At 42.5% G+C, this 22,518-nt stretch overlaps 1 protein-coding gene across 1 annotated transcript in view; it reads right to left on the reverse strand.

Annotated features, from left to right (window-relative positions):
- Nucleotides 1–22,518, reverse strand: part of SNTG2 (syntrophin gamma 2) — a 335,642-nt gene that overhangs the window by 266,875 nt on the left and 46,249 nt on the right. Inside the window, exons 7-8 of the mRNA XM_030195159.1 lie at nt 10,808–10,895; nt 4,143–4,234 (exon numbers count right to left, since the gene is read on the reverse strand). Of these exons, the coding sequence (XP_030051019.1) occupies nt 4,143–4,234; nt 10,808–10,895 (180 nt within the window). The remainder of the gene's footprint in view (nt 1–4,142; nt 4,235–10,807; nt 10,896–22,518) is intronic.

Below are 22,518 nucleotides of genomic sequence, written 5' to 3' on the forward strand. Positions count from 1 at the left end.
TGCGAGCGCTCCAACGGTTCCTAGGGTTCGCTAACTACTACAGACAGTTTATACACCGATACTCTGTAATAGCCGCTCCCCTTACCGCCTTAACCAAGAAAGGCGCTAATGTTCGGGATTGGTCTCTGCAAGTCATCGAAGATTTCGAACTTCTCAAGAAGGCTTTCCTTTCCACGCCGGTTCTTCATAGTCCTGATCCCCAGCGACCCTTTATTTTAGAGGTGGACGCCTCAGCGGTAGGAGCGGGGGCCATCCTGTCACAGACCTCGGAGGCGGGGAAGCGGCATCCCTGCTTCTTCTTTTCTAGGAAATTCACAGCGGCTGAACAGAATTATACTGTGGGAGATCGGGAACTGTTGGCCTTGGAGGAATGGCGATACCTCTTGGAGGGAGCAGTGCATCCGATTTCCGTCATCACGGACCATAAGAACCTACTTTACCTGCAGGATGCTAAGAGACTTAATCCTCGACAAGCCTGATGGTCCTTGTTTTTCACTCACTTCAATTTCCGCCTCAGCTTTCGCCTTGTAGAGAAAAACGTCCAGGCAGATGCCTTGTCTCGAGCCTTTGACCCACCAGAAGAAACCGAGGAGTGTCAGCCCATGCTTGACCCAGCTTGCATTGCCGCGACTACGCTCACGACTCCGGGGAAATCCAGGATCTCAGTGGCCCCTCGGTTCCGCAAGAAGATACTGAAATGGGGACATGCTTCTACGATCGCTGGACATCAAGGATATTATAAGACTTTGCATCTTATATCTCGCTATTATCGCTGGCCCCGCATGGCCCAGGATGTCCGGCAGTATGTCACCACCTGTCCCACTTGTGCTCAATACAAGAGACCTATGGGGAAGCCCTGGGGGTTGCTTCAATCATTGCCAGTGCCTCAAGCTCCCTGGCAGGAACTGCCAATGGATTTTATTCCAGAGTTACCACCTTCCCAGGGGTGTACCATCATCTGGGTGGTGATCGACCGTTTTTCTCGCATGGCCCACTTCGTTCCCCTGAAGGGACTTCCATCAGCAGCAGCTCTTGCCCAGCAGTTCATTCTCCATATCTTTCGCCTGCATGGGCTGCCTATCCGCATCATCAGCGACCGAGGTCCTCAATTTACATCTCGATTCTGGAGGGCCCTGTGTTCTAGCTTCGGTATCACGACCCATTTCTCCTCAGCCTACCATCCGGAGACCAATGGAATGGTAGAACGTACAAATCAAACACTGATGCTATACCTCCGGATGCATGTTAATGCGCGACAGGACGATTGGGTTTCCATATTACCCTGGGCAGAGTTTGCGTATACCAATAGTCTCCATTCAGCAGCGCACACCTCTCCATTCTTTGCAGCATATGGATGGCATCCACGGTTGCCCCTTCCTATGCCACCAGCACCAGGGGCAGCGTCTGTCTCTGCTCCACCTCAGCTCTAAAAAACCTTGACCGATCTCCGCACAGTATGGAAGGACGTACAATTCCACCTTCATCGGGCCACGGAGACTTATCGGAGGTTCGCCGATCGCAAGAGGCGATCTGCTTCTCAGCTGGTGCCAGGTCAACGGGTTTGGCTCAATACTCAGAATCTCAAGCTCCGACTGCCATCCTTCAAATTCGCACCCAGATTCATTGGGCCTTTTGCCGTTGCGGAGCGTCTGGGGGCAGTTACCTATAGACTCTGGCTGCCATCTCGTTGCAAGATACACAATGCATTTCATGTTTTTTTACTCAAACCTTTTGTCTCGTCTAGGTGGCATCCTCGGCCCAAGGTGGGCCCTGTACTGGACGTGTCCTCAGAGCCAGAGTTCGAAGTTCAAGACATCCTGGATTCCAAGGTGAGGAAGGGACGTCTCTACTATCTCTTGGCATGGAAAAACTACGGACCTGAGGATAATTCCTTGGAACCTGCTAGTCAGATTCACGCTCCCAAGCTGCTCCGTGATTCCATGCCCGCTATCCTTCTAAACCAGGCCCGGAGTAGAGAGGGAGGCCTTTAGGGGAGGATACTGTCACGTTTCCTGGCTGTTCTGAGCTGGGCACTAATGGCCATCTTGGATTCAGGTTTATTCCAGGGTTTGGCGGCCATCTTGGAGAGGGCTGTTAGGCCAGGGCAGCCATCTTGGAGGTGGCAGCTGCAGGAAGGAAGCCCTTATTTGGTTGCAGGATGTTCCTGATGTGGGCTGCCATCTTGTTTTCAGCTGTGCCTGGTTGAGCCTGATTCCTTCCTATTTAAGGCTTTGCCCTCAGTCTATCAGTACTTCGGCTTCTACTCGGTTCGCTGACTAGTAGCAGTGCTTTGGATCTACTTCTGACCGCTGCCTGGTACTGACCACTGCCTGTTCCTGGACCTGCTTTTGACCGCTGCCTGGTACTGACCCCTGCCTGTTCCTGGACCTTCTAGTGACCCCTGCCTGGTGTGGACCTGTTGCCTAGCCCTGGTTTGCTGTGACCTGCTGCTTGGTCTAACCCTGTGGACTTTGTGCTGGACTTTGTGCTCTCTGTTGCTGGCCGCCCAAACTCAAGGGTTCAACTCCTGAGGAACGGTGGGAGGCACAGAGAGGACTCAGGGTTTTGGCCGACAGCCCGGTGAGGGTTTCCTTCATCGTGTTCAAGGGCTCACCTCTCCGTGGAGATACATTACACCTAGTGGTTAGGGTGGTGGACTTTGGTCCTGGGGAACTGAGGAACTGAGTTTGATTCCCACTTCAGGCACAGGCAGCTCCTTGTGACCCTGGGCAAGTCACTTAACCCTCCATTGCCCCATGTAAGCTGCATTGAGCCTGCCATGAGTGGGAAAGCGCGGGGTACAAATGTAACAAAAAAAAATGCACTTAGTGAGTTGTGCACATAAATTCTAATTATTACCAATTAGTGTTCATTATTGCTTCTTAAGAGCTGTTATCGCTACTGATTATCTTGTTAAGCCAATTAAGTTATGCACGTTTTTATAGAATAAGTTTGGATTTCAGCTCAGATCTCTAGGCATGCTATATAGAATCCAGGGGTAAAGGAGGAAGTTATCAATGTGGGGGTTGTCCGGCCCAGGGGCGTATCTGAGGTTCGGTGGTAGGGCGGGCAGGGGCTAGAGTGAGGGGGCACATTATAGCCCTCCCCTACCGCCGTCAGCCCCCCCTACTGCCGTCAAACCCCCCCCCCCACCGCCGTCAACCCCCCCCCCTACCGCCGTTAACATTCCCTCCCTCCCCCACCTACCGCCGTCACCTACCCCGAGGTCCGCTTCCACCGGCTTTTTAAAATATTGCTTCAGCTGGCGGAGGACCCCAACACCCCGCCAGCCCAGCCGCGATCTTTAACTTTTTCATCCTCGTCGTGCAGCGCGCTGTGAAAGCTGCATGCATCTTTAGTTCCAGTTGGATGGAGTCTGACGTCGCAGCTTAAGACAAGATTCAATCTGCACAGACATCACATGAAAATAGCCGGTGCCAGTCAGGCCCCCACCCCTGTGGACCAACACTTCACAAGACCAGAACACTGCACCAGTGATTTCACAGTAAGAATACTGAAAGGTAATTTTAAAACAATACAGGAACATAAGACCTTTGAAATAAGAATGCTTGAATATTTTGACACCCAACAAACAGGACTTAATAAGGATCTGGGTTTTCTAACTCATTATAACACATAAAGCTGTATTTCTCTGTTTATTTCTGTTTATTACCCTCCTCTCACCTACCAACACCCATTCTGTTAGAATATCAATGAAATGCTTTGATATCCCCATGCATACCCCCACCCTCCCACTCTGTCAGACTGTCAAAGTAATGCTTTGATGTTTCTCTCATATATACTATCTGCTACCACATTTGCTTATTTCCGATCTGAGGAAGAAGGGCAACCTTCGAAAGCTAATCAAGAAATGTATTAAGTTATGTCCAATAAAAAAGGTATCATCTTATTTTCTTTTCCATGTTTTATTTTGTTTGATTTCTATTGAAAAATACTCCAAAATCCAAAATATTTAAAAATCATACACATACGAACACTTCTTAGTTTACAACTGAAATATTCATTATTTCTCCTTCGTCAATGCCTATTTACAAATTAACATAGCACAGCAAACAATTGCATGTTGTATAAAATAAGGAATTTCCAATCAATGAATTTAAAATGTAAAGTACAATACATACTGTATTAGAAGAGTTTCCATTTAAATGTAATCCACTATCAAAAAGAGGTGAAGAAGCCCCACTGCTGTGATCACTGGATGGCTCTGGTGAACCTGAAACACAGCAGAAAAATTAAGATGTAAGCGCTTATGCTAAATATAGAATGGTGTGTGTAAACAACTTCAAACAATAAAACTGGTGTCTGTTTTGAGTAATTGAATTAGTACTGTGATGGACTATGTTAACCTTTTTCTTTTATAGACAAATATCTTAATGTTATCTCTTAAAAAAAAAAATCAGTGTTTGATTTAAATCCAGAGTGAAAGTGATTGCTCATGTCACCAGTTATCTTTTCTTAGCAAAACATAAGATTTTCTTAATTAAAGTCCCTGCAGGACTCCTCTTAAATGTGTTGCTGATCCATGCCTAATTGGATAAACTTCATCTAATAAACTGCTCAAGTCTTATTTCTGGGTGATTGCAGATACATTTTTTATAAAAAGGATGCAAGGTTATCTTAGGGAACTATGCACAATGTTAAGGCTCTTTAGTATGCTAAAAAAAACACAGGGGCCCTTTTACTAAGCTGCATAAGCACCTATGGACACCCAGTGCACCGCAATTCCGAGTTACCTCTCGGTTACCACGTGGTCCGTACGGTAATTTCATTTTTTACATGCGCCCACTATGTGCGCCAGAAAATATTTTTTATTTTCTGGCTTGTGGGCGGCAATCGTAATTTAAGCGCTTAGACCATTACCGCCCAATTGCCGCATGAGACCTTACTGCTAGGTCAATGGCTGGTGGTAAGGTCTCAGACCCAAAATGTACGCATGGCAATTTTCATTTTGCCGCACGTCCATTTTCAGCAAAAATAAAAAAAGGCATTTTTTTACAGGTGCGCTGAAAAATGATTCTGCACGTGGCCAAAACACATGTCTACACTACCATAGGCCATTTTTCAGCATGTCTTAGTAAAAGGGCCCCACAATGTGCTATTTATGAATACTTTGGTCTGCATTCTAATCTTGACCCTCTACACATTTGCTAAAATTAACAAGTTCTCACATCTAAAAGACAGAATATCATAGAAAAAGTAGGCTTTATTAGTGCAGATAAATAGTTTGGTAAGCTGTCTTCCACTTGCCATACCATGCAACCACTTCATATACATGTTAAAGTTTATTGTGTGCATGCTGCACCTTGCAAATCTCTGTGATAACTGGCCAAAAGTGAAAGCCTTATTGCCCTTCTCTGTTCATGTCTAGACTTCACCCTCTGTATTATCAACATGCCACACCAACACACAGAATCTCCAGTGTAGAGCAGTAATCATGCTTCCATAAAGACCCACAACATGGGCTAAACGCATCCCTCCATGAGCCATTTGCCATTCCAGTATGTCTTGGGTCCCCCTCCTCATTTGCTATTGATGTTAGTGAAGACTGCAAAATTAGGCTACAAGGTATTTATGGTCAGTATTCTCAATGGAGAAGGGTAGTTAGTGGGGTTCCCCAGGGGTCTGTGCTGAGATTGCTGCTTTTTAACATATTTATTTATAAGTGACCTAGAGATGGGAGTAATTAGTGAGGTAATTAAATTTGCTGATGACACAAAGTTATTCAAAGTCGTTAAATCGCAGGAGGATTGTGAAAAATTACAAGATAACCTTACGAGACTGGGCGTCTAAATGGCAGATGACGTTTATTGTGAGCAAGTGCAAAGTGATGCATATGGGAAAGAGGAACCCGAATTATAGCTACGTCATGCAAGGTTCCATGTTTGGAGTCACAGATCAAGAAAGGGATCTAGGTGCCGTTGTTGATGATACGTTAAAATCTTCTGCTCAGTGTGCTGCTATGGCTAAGAAAGCAAATAGAATGTTAGGTATTATTAGGAAACGAATGGAAGACAAAAATGAGGATGTTATAATGCCTTTGTATCGCTCCATAGTGCGACCGTACCTCGAATATTGTGTTCAATTCTGGTCGCCGCATCTCAAAAAAGATATAGTAGAATTAGAAAAGGTACAGAGAAGGGCAATGAAAATGATAAAAGGGATGGGATGACTTCCCTATGAGGAAAGGCTAAAGTGGCTAGGGCTCTTCAGCTTAGAGAAAAGGCGTCCGAGGGGAGATATGATAGAGGTCTATAAAATAATGAGTGGAGTTGAATGGGTAGATGTGAAGTGTTTGTTTATGCTTTCCAAAAATACTAGGACTAGGGGGCATGCGATTAAGCTACAATTTAAAACCGGGGTGATTAAACTCCTGGATTGAATGGAGCCATTTCTTGTAATCTGTGTCTCTGATTTGCTGTGCCCATAATGAGCGTCTGACGTCAGAGGGAGCGATATAAAGCTACCATAGTTTTTGGTAGATCTCTGGGGAGTTGAATTGCTGTCAAAGTATGTAAGAATGGAGTGCATTAATCCCCTCAGGTGTCAGGAGCCAGATGACTTCAAAGGTGATTTGTTTCTTTGCAGCCCCTGATTGAGAGGATCCTGAAGCAGCCTTGCTTAAGTCAGCTTTAGCGAAACGCTGGCCACCGTTGGTCTAGTTCAGGGTGGAGCAGAGGACCGTAGATATTTGGAGCGATGCAGTTCTGTATGAAAGGAGCAGCATGAGCGGTGGAGACGACTATATACAGCTAAGTACAATAAGCGTTGAACTCTATGACTCTCTGGCTTCAAGTGAATGTATGAGTTAACCGAAGAGGGATATTTAAGTGTGTAGCTGGTAGCCTGGAACACATGTTTATGGACATTGTGTCTAAAATAATAGATGGTTTTTGCCAATGATGAGGAACAGATCATTTGACCAATACTCAGGTCATTTTTGATCTCTATTGGCTCATTAGACGTTCGGGTCTGGAGTGCCTTGAAGCTTTTCCTTCTTTTAAGGGACAAATGTATACTTATCTCCAGTCATCATCTTTATGTGTGAGCCCTAGAATATATACCAACTGGGAAAATTGAACAAGCCTGATTACTACAGATTCCTATTCAGATAATTGGCTTTGGTCACACATGCAGCTAGCACCTCTTCAAATAAAAGATAAGTGACCACAAACAAAAAGTAGAAATATGTACTGTGATGGGCAAGGTAGATCTAGAGGGGAAGACATGGGGGTAAGGCTCCGGAAAGACAGATATTCATCAGAACAAGTAGGGGACTACAACTCCCAGTTTCCCCAGGAAAGAACCCGATGAAGAGACTCTGAGAGGAGGAGTAGGAGGGGCAGACATCTTCAAGAACATTTGAGGGACTACAACTCCCAGCTTCCCCAGGGTAGATCACCTGACTCCTTTAGAGAGGGTAGTCCACACTACAATTTCCAAGATCTCGGGAGTCGGTCACAAGACTCTTTTAATAGTGATGTCTGACTACAAATCTCAGATTCCCAAGCGTGGGGAGGTATCATCTTTCCAGGCCAGCTGGTGGTCATGATTATCAGCTGCAGGAGAGTAGGGGAGAGAGAGTTCCGATGGAGTGGCTGTCCCCAGAAGGGATTTCAGAGGTTCAAAGATTGCAGGGAGAGAGTGAACTGGAGCCTATGGACACCTCTGCCCTAGCCAAGGTAAAGAGTGGGAATTCTAAGGGAATGCTAGCAACCTTAGTGGTTAATTTGATGCAATACGTGGAGAATAAGCTTGTTTGGAATATAATAGAAGTGTGTCCCTGGACTCAAAGATTGACCCAAGGGTGGATACCAGAGATTCAGTTGCTGGTATGTTAAAGGGAGGGGGGGTTCTCCTTTCCTCAGTCATTCACAGAGGGGAGGGTACAGAACACTTGAATCTGAAACAGGACAATTATATTGAATGAACTTTCTTTAAAAGGCTGCTTTGAATTTGATGAGATCTGGGGGGAGCTGAGGACTTTGCTGCTGCCAGAAGAAAGGGTTTTGTTTGGGGTTTTTTTATAGCTCCCTTTGATAAGTCTGGAATGTAAGCTGGCAGTCTCTATAAACTAAGCTAGGGAAGGAAAAACTCCCCTTTTATTAGTTGTTATAATTTTTTTTTAGTTGGTGAAAGGTTCTATAGAAAACCCAGAGTGGCGTCGTGCACCTGGACTGGACAGAGGAGAGAACAGTCGAGCAGACGCCAAACGTGACAGTACAACGAATTAATCTAAGCCCCAAGAAGCCAGCAGCACAACACCAGGAAAACAGACAGAGAAACAGGATTCCTCCTGTACAGTGCAAAATATAAAGATAGCAGGTGTAAGTTATCAAAACGGACATATTCCAATCACTAAAATGAAAATAAAATTATTTTTGTACATTTGTTGGCTGGTGATTTTATTTTTCTGATTATGTTAGTCCCAGTCTCTGTTTCTCCTTTCTTCCCCTTCATCCATGTGTTGCATTCTGCTTCTCTTGTCCCTTCCCCTCCATTTTTCAACCTTTCCCCTCCATCCATGTGCAGCATTTCTCTTCTCTCATCCTTTCCCCTCCATCCATGCATAGCATTTTTCCTCTCATTCTTTCCCCTTCATACATGTACATCCCCCCTCTTTTGTTCCTTTCCCCCTCCATCCATGTGCTACATTTCCCCTCTTTCATCCCTTCCCCTCCATCCTTGTACATCTCCTCCCTCTCTTCTTTCTTTCCTCTCCATCCATGTGCCGCATTTCCTTTCTCTCTTCCCCTCCATCCATATATATATCACCCCTCTCTCTTTTCTTCACTTCCCCTCCATCCATGTACATCTCCTCCTTCTTTTTCCCTTCCTTTTCATCTATGTGCAGTATTTCTCTTCTATTGTCCCTTCCTTTCCATCCATGTACGTCTCCTCCCTCTCTCTCTTCTTCACTTCCCCTCCATCTATGTGCTGCATTTCCCCTCTTTGTAGCCTTCCCCTCCATCCATATGCCACATTTCACTCTTTTCTTCCCTTCCTCTCCATCTATTTACCTAGGGTTACCATATGGCTCCAGAAAAAGGAGGACACGTTGATCCAGTCCGGGTTTTGGTTCCATTGAAAGCAATGGAAGTAAAACCCAGACTGGCTCAATCTGTCCTCCTTTTTCTGGAGCCATATGATAACCCTATATGTACCACATTTCCCCCTCTGTCCCTTCCTGTACATTCATGTGTAGCATTCCCCCTCTTTCCCCTACTCCCTTCCCTACCTGCCACTCATCCCTTCCCTACCTGCCCAAGTAAGATAGAGTCACACAGTAGTTGCAGGTAAAGGAAAAGAGCATCTATTAAAGCTAGTATGTCAGGGGACCTGTTCTATTCACAGGTAGGAGGAAAAGGGCAACATAAAACTAACCTGTAAATATAACAATGTCCTCATATGGCCTGCTCCTGCAGGACCACTGTGTACCTTATGGCCTCTCAGTCCTTCTGCACACTTTACTTGTCTCTGGTCTGGTTCCTCAAAGTTATCAGGGAAATCTCTAACAATTACTCAGGTCAAAATGCAAAATTTCCAAGGTTCCCAGTGGAGCTTGGCCTACCTGACTGTAGCAGTGGCAGTTCACATATAAGTGGTGGAGGCACATGCCACGAGGAATCACTGCTTCCTTCTGGGCCTCCTTAATCTCACTATGGCCTCAGCCTATATACTTCCTGGACCATGCTCCACCCTTCCCATGTTACCTTGGGTGGGGCTATGGGGTTTAAGGTGGCTCTGACACTATGAGGGAGTGCTATTAAGGGAGAGGGGGAGCATCCTATAAAATTCCTCACACCTTGGATAAATTTTCTGAACCCTACGTGTCAAGCCGCTGACAGCCAAGACCTGTGTTGCCAGCAAAAGGGAAGGGGAAGGGAGATAGGATTTGATATACTGCTTTTCTGTGGTTACAATCAAAGCAGTTTACACATTATGCACAGGTACTTATTTTTGTTTCTGGGGCAATAGGCAGTTAAAGTGACTTGCCCAGGAGCTGTAGTAAGAACTGAATGCAGTTCCTCTGGTTGTCAGGCCACTGCAATAACCATTAGGCGGCTACTCCTAAGTAATGCCTCTTCTTCCAATCTCACATTTTCAATCTCAGCGTGTAATTTTATAATAGTTAAGGAGTCAAACAAGTACCTATTTATCAAGACAAATAGGTGCCTATTACTTCTATTAGATTACCCCACAAAAGTTGCAGAAATGACACCTGGTCTAAATTTGGACATGTGAAGTATATTCCAAAGGTTATATAGTAGAAAAACTGTGTATAAATTACAATTCTACTCACACTTTGCCCAAACCCACCCTGAACAAGTCTATACCAGAGGTCACACACATACTTGCATGTGAGGGTAATTTTACAAGTGACATTTCACATACATATACTGGCCTTTTATAAAAGATGAAAGATCTTTTATAAAATTACTTCCTCAGTTGTGCAGAGCTGTCTACGCTTGACAACTTCAATTCATAAGCTGATTTGGCTTTAAAATATCTGATTTTGTTTAAAACTGAGATAGTACGAAATTATTATCTAAATTTCATCCTACTGTTTCTCTGAGTTGCTCTCTGTCCCATAATCATGTACAGTGCTTGGCTTAGAGGTGGGAAATGGTAATGCAGGGAGGAGAGTGAAACAACTGGAACCAATATGTATATCCATGTTATTCAATTTTAGTCTTTACAGAAATTGTTTCAGGGTATGAAGAATTTATTTTAGAAATAATGATAGAACAACCGTCTTACAGTAGGTATGAATAACATTTTATCTTACCTAAAGGTAGCTTCAGAAATGATGGAGCTTCCCTGAGGTACTGCACAGTGATGGTAACTTCATCACCAGCATTTCGGAGTAGATGCACCTATTAATTGAAAAAAAAACACATCTCTTACCAAAATGGCACCAGATGAAGAGAGTCATTTACTAACCTTGAGCCTGGCTGGCTTAAACATTAGGTAAACCAGGTGCTCACCTAAGGCAGCAACCTCTGAAGGGGCAGCTTGGAGCAGCTGCACTGAAGACAAAACAATAGGCCTTGACCGTCATACAAATGCAAATAACCACCAGCATGTACTTTCACCTGCATGGAGGGTGGGCGATTTTTGAATAACCCAATAATGTTTTTTTTAATTGTCCTCTTACGGGGCAGTTCTAGAACTGGGCATCTCCAATTAGGTGACTGGAGGATGTAAGGTAGGCAACCTATCATATAAAGAAAAGTAGGTGACTACTTTTCTTTAAAGCATGCTATAACCCCATATATATATATATATATATATATATATATATATATATATGCATCTAACATTTAGGTGCTCAAACTTACACCAGCCATATATAATAGCATAAGTGCGAGCAGCTAGGTATGGCAGGGGAACATGCGTAACTTACAGTTTCTATAAGTTACTCACTTATGTAGGAGCTCCACCCATGCTCCACACCTGTGTATAGCCTCCTTCCAAAAGCATGCTATTGTTGTTGAGCAAGTATTTACAAAATGGACTACATTCTAAAAAAGTTGGGTGCCATTTATAGAAAAGCACTTAGAGCTGGGATCCACATCCAATTTTAGGCACGAGGATTTACAACAACTGAAACCTGGTGTAAATCCTCATGCCTAAATTAGGTGTAGAATTAGGTGTAGATCTGCCTTATTCTTTAACACTGTACACAAGTTCTTGGTCCTCCCATGGCCATGCTCTCTTTTCGGATCTGCACATAAATCTTTGTAGAATACTGAATACAAAGATTCATGCATAAATTCAAATTGTTGGCCAATTAGTGCCAATAATTATTAGTATCCAATTATTGCTAAATAACTGTCACGTTTCTTGCACAATTATGGAACATGCCCTATGCTTGCCAAATTTTAGCATGCAATTTTGGGTGCCATATATTGAATCCAGGGGAATGTGAACTTTTTTTCAAGGCATTTAAAAGCACTTTGAAGACTTGGCTCTTTGGGGGGGGGGGGGAGAATTTTTGATTGTAAACCATTATGATCTGCTGGTGGTATAGCAAATTTAAATAAATAAGTAAAATATATCATGCGGTGGTTCCTCAGCCTCCAGTCCTTCAGCTTTCAGGTGTAACATTGGGTGGGCTGAGAGCATGCCAGGGATGATTTGTTTTTGTTTCAGGTGGTGGACCCTGATATGGCAGGTGCTCAACTTGGACATGGCTGAGTTAAGCGGGAAGGGTATGTGAGGGAGTTCTTAGAATGCTGCCCCTCCCCTTTAGAATACTCCCAGACAAAGTCAGAACTACCTTAAACCCCATAGTCCCTCCTAAAGAGGAAGTGACATGGGAGAGGTGAGATAGGAGGATACCTGTCAGGAAGTATAAAAGGCAGGGCCAGAGTTGTAGACCCAGTGAAGAGAGAAGCCACCGTACCGTGTATGCCTTTACTACTTATGTGTAGCTACTAGAATCTGACTCAAGTAGGCCAAACTTTAACTTGAATAGTTGTGAGAATCCTGTTCTTGAGGCCTGGCTGGAGGCAGACCAGAGTTTGGGCAACCTTGCAGAGAGACTGTATATGCTATTCTTTTGGGCCTGTCACCCACATTGCCTCTGAATCTCAGGAGACTTTATTCCCTATTTTCTGTGCCTATGAAGTAGCATGCCTCCCTGCCTTTATGTTGATAAAGAGTTTTTGCTTTTCCTTTGTAACCTTGTCTGGATGTATAATCCAAATGGGCCACCATCAACCCTCACTCACGTTGTCACACTGGTAACTATTAAAATTCTTCACCTGGATAGCATCACTTGCTATCTGGATAAGTGCAACTGACCAGGATATTCAAAGGCAATCTTTGGATAGTGTTTCTGAATATTTTTTACATATAACCTTGGCATTATGGATATAATCCACAACCATAAAATTGCTAAAGAAACATAAGATTTAATCTGTGCAAATGTATCTATTTTCGTCTGGATTATAAAAACCTGAAGCAACCAATGCTTGAGGTAGGCTGAAGCCAAAGGATACTGAAGTCTTCAAACTTGGAATAAATACTAAACCTTGGAATAGGCTCTCAAAGTATTTACGTTGTCCATTTGAGTGTTTTCTATTATTTGTTAATCCTTGGCTAGCATTTTATTTTAATGTTTTCTTTGATTTAAACAGTAAAAATAGGCATACAGAACATGGATAAATTGCACTTTCATAAATGTACAACATGAGTTTAGTAGCACTAAAGATGGAAGTTGAAAAGTGAGAAGGCACACAATATTCATTATACACACAGCATTCATTATAAACAATTATTTATAAAATCTCTACAGAAAGGGGCATATTTGGCACTGTACTATCATCTAGATGAAGTATATTAAATATAAAAGCTTTCTATTATTATGTTTTCAACAATATATAGTTATACTAAACCTATTTACCTGATAGACTGTCCATAACATTCTAAGAAATAGGTTGCAAAACATATTGAATATGATATAGTTACATTAATTATAATTGTAGACTCATGCAAGTCACTTCTTCAACTCAATCAGTATCCATATTAAGATTTGGAATGATTTGCTTGTTTTTTTTTATTTTTTTTAACAGGCCAGTCACATAACCTAATCAGTGTGCATCTTAATGCTAATTTCCATGCTAATGAAGTCAAAGAAGCATCTAATTTTCCAAAATTTGACTAATATGTATCTGAAGCTAAATGGGGTAAATCAAGTCTTAAATGAGATAACTGCCACTCATAGAAAAGGAAATGATTTAAAGACTTGCCTATATTAAACAAACTGAAAAAGAAATAAAACTACTTTTAGATTAACTAGGAATACCTACTACAATAAGCATTTCATGGGATACTATCCTGCTTATAATCGAACGAGAAAAACGCCCAAGTTCCGACCTAAATCGGGAGAGGGGACGTTTATCTCACAAAAACGAATAAAGCAGTATAATCGAAAGCCGATTTTTGGACGTTTTCAACTGCACTCCGTCGCGGATGCGGACAAAGTTGATGGGGCGTGTCAGAGGTGTGGCGAAGGCGGAACTGGGGCGTGGTTATCTGCCGAACAAAGATGGGCGCATTTCACCGATAATGGGAAAAAAGTATGCGTTTTTAGCTAGAATTTAGGACACTTTTCCTGGACCCTGTTTTTTCACAAATAAGGCCCCAAAAAGTGCCCTAAATGACCAGATGACCACTGGAGGGAATCAGGGATGACCTCCCCTGACTCCCCCAGTGGTCACTAACCCCCTCCCACCACAAAAAAATGATGTTTCACAAATTTTTTTTTTCACCCTCAAATGTCATACCCAGCTCCCTGGCAGCAGTATGCAGGTCACTGGAGGAGTTGTTAGGGGGTGCAGTGGACTTCAGGCAGGTGGACCCAGGCCCATCCCCCCTACCTGTTACAATTGTGCTGCTTAATGCTTATTAGTCGTCCAACCCCCCCAAACCCACTGTACCCACATGTAGGTGCCCCCCTTCACCCCTTAGGGCTATAGTAATGGTGTAGACTTGTGGGCAGTGGGTTTTGAGGGGGATTTGGGGGGCTCAACACACGAGGGAAGGGTGCTATGCACCTGGGAGCTCTTTTACCTTTTTTTTTGGTTTTGTAAAAGTGCCCCCTAGGGTGCCCGGTTGATGTCCTGGCATGTGAGGGGGACCAGTGCACTACGAATCCTGGCCCCTCCCACGAATAAATGTCTTGGATTTATTCGTTTTTGAGCTGGGCGCTTTCATTTTCCATTATCGCTGAAAAACAAAAACGCCCAGCTCACACATTGTTGAATAAAACATGGGCGTCTATTTTTTCCCAAAATACGGTTCGGTCCGCCCCTTCACGGACCCGTTCTCGGAGATAAACGCCCATGGAGATAGGCGTTTTCGTTCAATTATGCCCCTCTATAGCAATTAAAAAAAAAAAAAAGTTTGATTTTAGGCCCTGTTCAGAAACCACACACTACTGGAGTGTAGGAGTAGCCTAATGGTTAGTGCACTGCCCTGATAACCAGGGGAATCAGGTTCAATTCTCACTGCAGCTCATTGTGACTTTGGGTAAGTCTTCCTCCATTGACCCAGGAACAAAGCAAGTACCTGTTTATAACATGTAAATCACCTTGACTGTAACCCCAGAAAGGTGAGGTATCAAATCCCATCCCCTTTCACTATTCATGAAAAGTGCACACTCTTCTGCTACTGTGCGTACATGAATAGTGCTCACTTGTATGTGCTATTAAAAAAAGGAGTCTTTACAGAAGGGTGCACATTAATAATATTGCTCTTGTAATAAAAAAGGGAAAAACAGAGAAAAAAGCAAGCATAATGAAAATTACCATAAACAATATGGGAAATGAAACATGACGTTTTTTGGGCTGCACACTCCTAGGATATACACACATAAGCAATTAGGCATAAGTGCTTATGCCAGCCATAGAGCTAGTGTAAATTCTCATGCCTAAGTTTCAGTATTACATACATAAATTACATGTGCAATTATGTACCTTGCGCATGTGTCACTCATTGTACACCCACATGTTAACTATGCATTAGTGAAGATATGCATGTAGTTACTGAATAGTATTAGGTGACATGGAGGGGCATTTTTGAAAAGGACATTCATGTTTCGATTTGGACGTCCTTGCAAAACGTCCCGATCCAGGTGTGGGGAAACTTGTATTTTCAAAACAAGATGGACGTCCATCTTTCATTTCAAAAATACCTTCAGGGACGTCCTTAGAGATGGACGTCCCTAAACATGGTCGTTTCTGATTTTCAGCAATTTTCGAAACCAAGGATGTCCATCTCAGAAACGACCAAATGCAAGCCATTTGGTTGTAGGAGGAACCAGCATTTTAGTGCACTGGTCCCCCTGACATGCCAGGACACCAACCGGGCACCCTAGGGGGCACTGCAGTGGACTTCATAAATTGCTCCCAGGTACATAGCTCCCTTACCTTGTGTGCTGAGCCCCCAAAACCTACTACCCACAACTATACACCACTACTATAGCCCTTACGGTGAAGGGGGCACCTAGATGTGGGTACAGTGGGTTTCGGGTGGGTTTTGGAGGGCTCACATTTACCACCACAAATGTAATAGGTAGGGGGGATGGGCCTGGGTCCGCCTGGTTGAAGTGCACTGCACCCACTAAAACTGCTTCAGGAACCTGCATGCGATGTGATGGACCTGAGTATGACATCTGAGGCTGGCATAGAGGCTGGCACAACATATTTTTAAATATGTCTTTTGATGGTGGGAGGGGGGGTTAGTGACCACTGGGGGAATAACAGGAGGTGATCCCCGATTTTCTCCGATGATCATTTGGTCAGTTTGGGTACCTTTTTATGCCTTAGTCGTAAGAAAAACAGGTCTGGGTGAAAATGTCCAAGTGTTCATCAGGGACGTCCTTCTTTTTTTTCGATTATGGGTCAAGGATGTCCAAGTGTTAGGCACGCCCAAGTCCTGCCTTTGCTACGCTTCCGACTCGCCCCCTGGAACTTTGGCCGTCCCTGCGACGGAGTGCAGTTGGGGATGCCCAAAATCGGCTTTTGATTATACCGATTTGGATGACCCTGGGAGAAGGACGTCCATCTTCCGATTTATGTTGAAAGTTGGGTGACCTTCTGTTTCGAAAATGAGCCCAATAATGGCATATACACACATATATTGTGCTATGCTAAATCTTATATTCCACTTTTATCTCTAGGAATGCACAGTAGATCACAATAAAAGAAGTCTTTTAATTGAAAGGAATTGCAAACAATTTCACTCAATCAAAAAGCTTATGGGCCCTTTTACAAAGCTGCGGTACGCCCACCACGGGCTTAACGCGCGGCAATCCGGAACTACCGCAGGCCCAACATGGGTGCTACCCCCAGCATGTGGAATTTCTGGCGCTAGCGGACATTCAGAATCTAGCACAATTCTTAAAACCTTAGATCTGTTTTCTATTTTAAATATCTTACCCGGAGATTTCTTTAGATAGTAATACCAAAATCCCCCAAACCATACCAATTTTGTTTTTTGCTTATTTTAATTTTAGAAAACGTAGTATATGTCCATTTATCTAGTAAATTAATATATTTTTCAATTTGCAAAAGTGTTTCCGCAACTAAATCTTGCTCAGGAAATAAAAGTAAACACAAAGACCACCATTTTGACCATGTCTCTCCTTTTCTCCATCTTGAACACTGGCTTCCCATCTCAGCATGTCAGGTATAAAATTCTTCTCATAAGAACACAATAATAGCCATACTGGGTCAGCCCAATATCTGGTTTCTCCAGCGGTGGCCAATCTAGGTCACAAGTACACCTGGCACAAACCCAAATAGTAGCAAGATTCCATTCTACCAATTCCAGGGCAAGCAGTGGCTTCCCCGTGTCTATATCAATAGCAGACTATGGGCTTTTCCTCCAGGAAATTGTCCAAAATTTTTAAAACCCAGATAAGCTAACCGCTGTTTACACATTCTTTGGCATCAAGTTCCTGAGCTTAACTATTCGTTGAGTGAAAAATATTTCCTCCTATTTGTTTTAAAAGTAATTCCATGTAATTTCATTGAGTGTCTCCTGGTCTTTGCACCTTTTGAAAGAGTTTAAAAAATTCATTCACTTCTACTAGTTCTACACCACTCAGGATTTTGTAAACCTCAATCATATCTCCCCTCATCCGTCTCTTTTCCAAACTGAAAAGCCCTAAACTCTTTAGTTTTTCCTCATATGAAAGAAGGTCCAGCCATGTTATCATTTTGGTCACTCTTCTTTGAACTTTTCAAATTCCACTATATCATTTTTGATATTCGGCAACCAGAACAGAATGCAGTACTCAAGGTGAGATCACCCATGGAACAACACAGAGGCACTATAGTATTCTATAGATGTCAAAAATCTGTTGGATGCGTGCTGGACCACTTTTTATCATATATGGGAAAAATGCCATCTTTTTAATGGGCCAGGAAATGGGTGTGTGCAAAACTTAAAACTAGCATATGCCTATTTATGGCCTGAGCCCTTACTGCCAACCATTGACTTAGCAGTAAGGGCTTACGCACTACTCAAGCAGTAACCAAGCAACATGTGCTAACATGGCCATGCTGCCGATTACCCTGGGATCGCCTAGGCGGTAGAAAATAGGAAAATATTTTTTACTGTGGGACTTGGTGCATACCAAACTCAGAATTACTGCCGGGTACACATGCTACCCCATTGGTAGTGCTGATTTGGCTCACACTACCTGAGTGTTAGCCCTCCTGCAGCTTTGGAAAGGGGCCCCTACTTTGGCTACCCTCTAATCTTCAGGTACTATAGATGATTTTAATGACAAGTTACAGATCACTAACAGCAGATCAGCAATTCCATTTTTTTGGCTCTTTCAGCACCGTTGGATACATGCCATCCCGTCCAGGTGATTTACAACTCTTTAATTTGCCAGTTTGGCACAGTACATGATTATATTTATATTTGTTTATGTTTACTAAAATTTAATATACCACTCATACTAACTGGCGTACACCTGAGTGGTGTACAATAATGGTATAAATTCAAAAAAGGATGGAAAGGAACTCCATTGTAAAATAGGAAAGGTACGCAGCATTCATTTCATTTGAACGAGAACTCAACAATCACACTTATATATGAGTAGCATAAAAGAGGTAAACAAATAGGGACAAAAGAGTAAGGGATAAAAAGGGAAAAGGGGGAGAGAAGGGAAAGAAAACAGTGATAACCAAATGAGTGTACTCAACTCAGAAAGTCATATTGTAGGCCTGATGAAAAAGCCAGGTTTTATTGTATCTTCCAGGTTCACTGATATTTATTTCAGTTCCTCCGCATCAACACCCTTGAAAATCATTTCTGGTACAGGTAGATAACTTACATCTTCTTCCATAAAGACTGAAGCAAAGAATTCATTCAGGGGGTCTTTTACGAAACGGCAGTAAGCCCAATGCGGGCTTACCACTCGCTAATCCGGAACTACCGCTGGGCTACCGCAGCAGCAGTTCCCACTTCCAATATTGCCTATTTTTCAAAAAAACCCTTAAATCAATTAGAAACATTCCCTGTTATCTCTATCTTGCTAAGCCTCTCCAGTAAGAAAAAATGATCAATTGTGTCAAAAGCTGTTGAGATATCAAATAGTAGGAAGACAGTCTGTTTCCATTTACTTAAATTTTTCTTTATGTCTGCTACTGGTATTTCTTTCAGCATCTGAACATCTTTTGGTTCTAATGTATTTAAGTTAAAAGAATGCCTTATTTTATTAAATTTAAATTGCAAAAACTGAGCTAAATATTTTGCTGGTGTCAATAAGTGCTTGTTAATTGGCAATTATCAGCGCTGATTGGCTTGTTAACTAATTAAGTTGCATGCGCAAATACAGAAAACAACCGGATTTGCATGTGCAACTTAAGTCATGCTATAAAGAATCCAGGGATTAATGGACAATTTGTCCATTAGATTTATTGAACAGCTATGGGGGCTAATGTTTCTCCATCTATTGTTAATTTGTATATGTCCAACTTTGAAAAACATTGGTTAGATTGTTCTCCATTTGTAGGGAAGATAAATATAGATGACATTAATTTATTATGAACAGAAAATGAAAGACATTTATTGTCATGTTGCAAGTGGTTGAATACATGCAATTTAAAATTCACAATGGAGTCTAATCATCATTCCTTAACTTTTTTAGGATGTTGTAGAGGAATAGACTGGTAGCTAGTGCAATTGACTTTGATCCTGGCAAAGTGGGTTCAATTCCCACTGCATCTCCTTGTGACTCTGGGCAAGTCACTTAAACTTCTATTGTCCCTGGTAGAAATAAGTACCTGTATATAATACATAATGCACACGTATGACTCACTTCTACCTCATCTGACCACAACACAATCTTGTATTTGTTATCAACCGAAATGGCATACGCCTTTAAGGTACTTTGTAAGCCACATTGAGCCTGCAATTAGGTGGGATATAAATATAACAAATAAATAAACCATTTTGAATGTAGTTACAAAACTCACTGAAATATCAAGTCCCATTCCCTTTAACCTAGTGGTTTTCCTACTACCTTGTTAGGAAAGCAAGTCAGAAAAGTCTTCTTTAATATTATTCAAGCTTTTCACAATTTCTTAGATCTAAAAGAAATTGTTCTACAATTATGAAAGGAAATCCACAATAAAATCTCACTTATGTGCATAATTGCACTCTGCGCTACTCTATAAATATACATGTAAGTGCTATAGCGAGTTAAGGGGATATACTGTACAAATAGATAGAGAATGGGAACAGCATGGACAGGGCCTTACAATAGTTTTAAACTGAAATTATCTCTAGAAATAGGCATTTTTCCCATAGTTTTAAACTGAAACCTTTTCTAGAGGTAGAAACTAAACAGCCCAAAACTCTTTTGTTCTAAAAGGCAGTTATTGTCTGTTCCTTGGCTACTGGAGAGGTAGCTCATCCAGCGACCTCAATTAAGTGTTAATTAAGGTGTGGGGAAGTAGAATACTTGCATAGGTTGCTGAGTCAGCTTCAAAGAGCCTGTTTAAAAGAGGCCCCTTTGATTCAAAACTATATAAAGAGGAAAGGTCCCACTGAACTTTCTTTCTGAGAAGTTCTGAGACAAGAGGGCATTTCTCTGGTAAGCGAACGCTACTTTGCTTTGTGCTTTGGGAACTTAAAGATTGGGGTTTAAAGGAGGAATTATTAGGCAAAATAAAAATATAAAAAGCAAATTTTAACAACTAATCTCCATAGTCCTTTCCACTTAGTTTTAAAAGCTTTGTACCACAGTATTAATAGATAGAATCTAACACCGTGGGGGGCATTCCCAATGGTAACCAGCAGTGGGCCAATGTTGACACGCGCTGCATGGTTACCGTGTGGGCAGCGCATGAGTCCTTACCGCTAAGTCAATGGGTGGTGGTAACAGCTCAGACCATAAATAGACACACACTAGTTTTAATATTAACACAGGCCCATTTCCTGGCCCTTTAAAAAATTGCCTTTTTTTCCTAACAATGGTAAAAAATGACCCAGCGCACACCTAAAAGATGCACCCACACTACCGCAGGACACTTTTTACCACAGCTTTGTAAAATGGCCCCTATAACACTCAAACAATATCCCCAAATAAACCCTATATTTACCTTGCGTGTAAGCTCACTTACAGAACTCATCCACAGAGAAACAGCTTCTGTTCCCAACTCCTAACTGAAAATTTCTGTTGCAGAAGAAAAATAATTGCTTTTCCTGCCTGAATTTTGCAGTCAATAGGAAGCTTGCATCGCATTTCATTGATTGTCCAGTAGAACATTTCAATAGTTATAAAACACATATGTTTTAGATAAACTTTCTATTTCCAATTCCACACTGTATTTCCATACAGTACATACTAAGCAGATCAGAATCCCACATGTTAACGCATACTCCAAAGCCATGCTGGATTCAAGTTTTGTATGGCATGTCTCCCTTTTCTGCCCATTTACACAATGCAATATACACATACACAGGTGGGGTCATCCTAGAACCCCAGTACTTTACCAGGGTCATCTGTTATTAAATAGGAATCCATGTGGGTGTCCTTGCTCCACTGTGCAAGCACACATTTTCACACCTTTTCTCTCCCCTTCTACTCACCCCACCTCCCAGTATGTTTCCAGACCAATCCCTGTGCCTCTGCTCATGTACGAATGTCCATAAGTGCTCACATGCGCTGGATTCACAGACTCAATATGGTGGACACTCCCAGCCTCACAGCAGCACCAGCACATGTTTAAAAAAAAAAAACATTTTTGCTGGCACTGAGATATCCATATCCCTTCTCTGCCTTCGCTGGGAAATTTTTAGCCTGTCTTCCCATTTGCATACACAGCAGCATTGATGTCACTGGTCACTCTGAAGGACTCTAGAAGCATAGGCCAGGGCTCTGTTTTATTCCCTATTCCTTTCCTAGTAACCCCTAACATCTGACTGCTTTTTGGCTGCTGCCAAACCAGTGACATTTTAAGGCAGGCCCTTGGGGACCTCATGGGGGGGAGGGAACTGATCTAGGGTAAAGGATCAAAGAGAGAGCACTGCCTATATTTGGGATTTTAGGAGGGGGTCTATTTTGGGAGGCAGAACTTGTTTTTTTTTTTTTTTGGGAGGGGGCTGAACACAGATAGGATAAAGCCAGGAGGGGGTACAAGTTTTTAGGCAGATTGCATATAACCTCAAAATATTTCAGCTCACTACCTGGGGTACCTACTGGTAGTAGGTTGAATATATCACCTACTCACAAGCATTCTGGCCACAGCAAGATGCTGGCCAGAGCCTGGTTGTTCAATGGTGGTACATGCATAGGTGCTGGCATTGAATATTGGAGCCTAATTCTTCCCATAGCAGTGAGCGTTAAAAAAGAAAAAACAACACTTACCACCACTGGCTGAATATTGACAGATATTTCTAAGTATCAAAAAAAGGACAAAGGGAACAACTGTCACTTCTCAATAATAAATAACATGCATATCGGACACA

This window comes from Microcaecilia unicolor, chromosome 3 (genome assembly GCF_901765095.1).
Source record: "Microcaecilia unicolor chromosome 3, aMicUni1.1, whole genome shotgun sequence".
NCBI classification, from domain to species: Eukaryota; Metazoa; Chordata; class Amphibia; order Gymnophiona; family Siphonopidae; genus Microcaecilia; species Microcaecilia unicolor.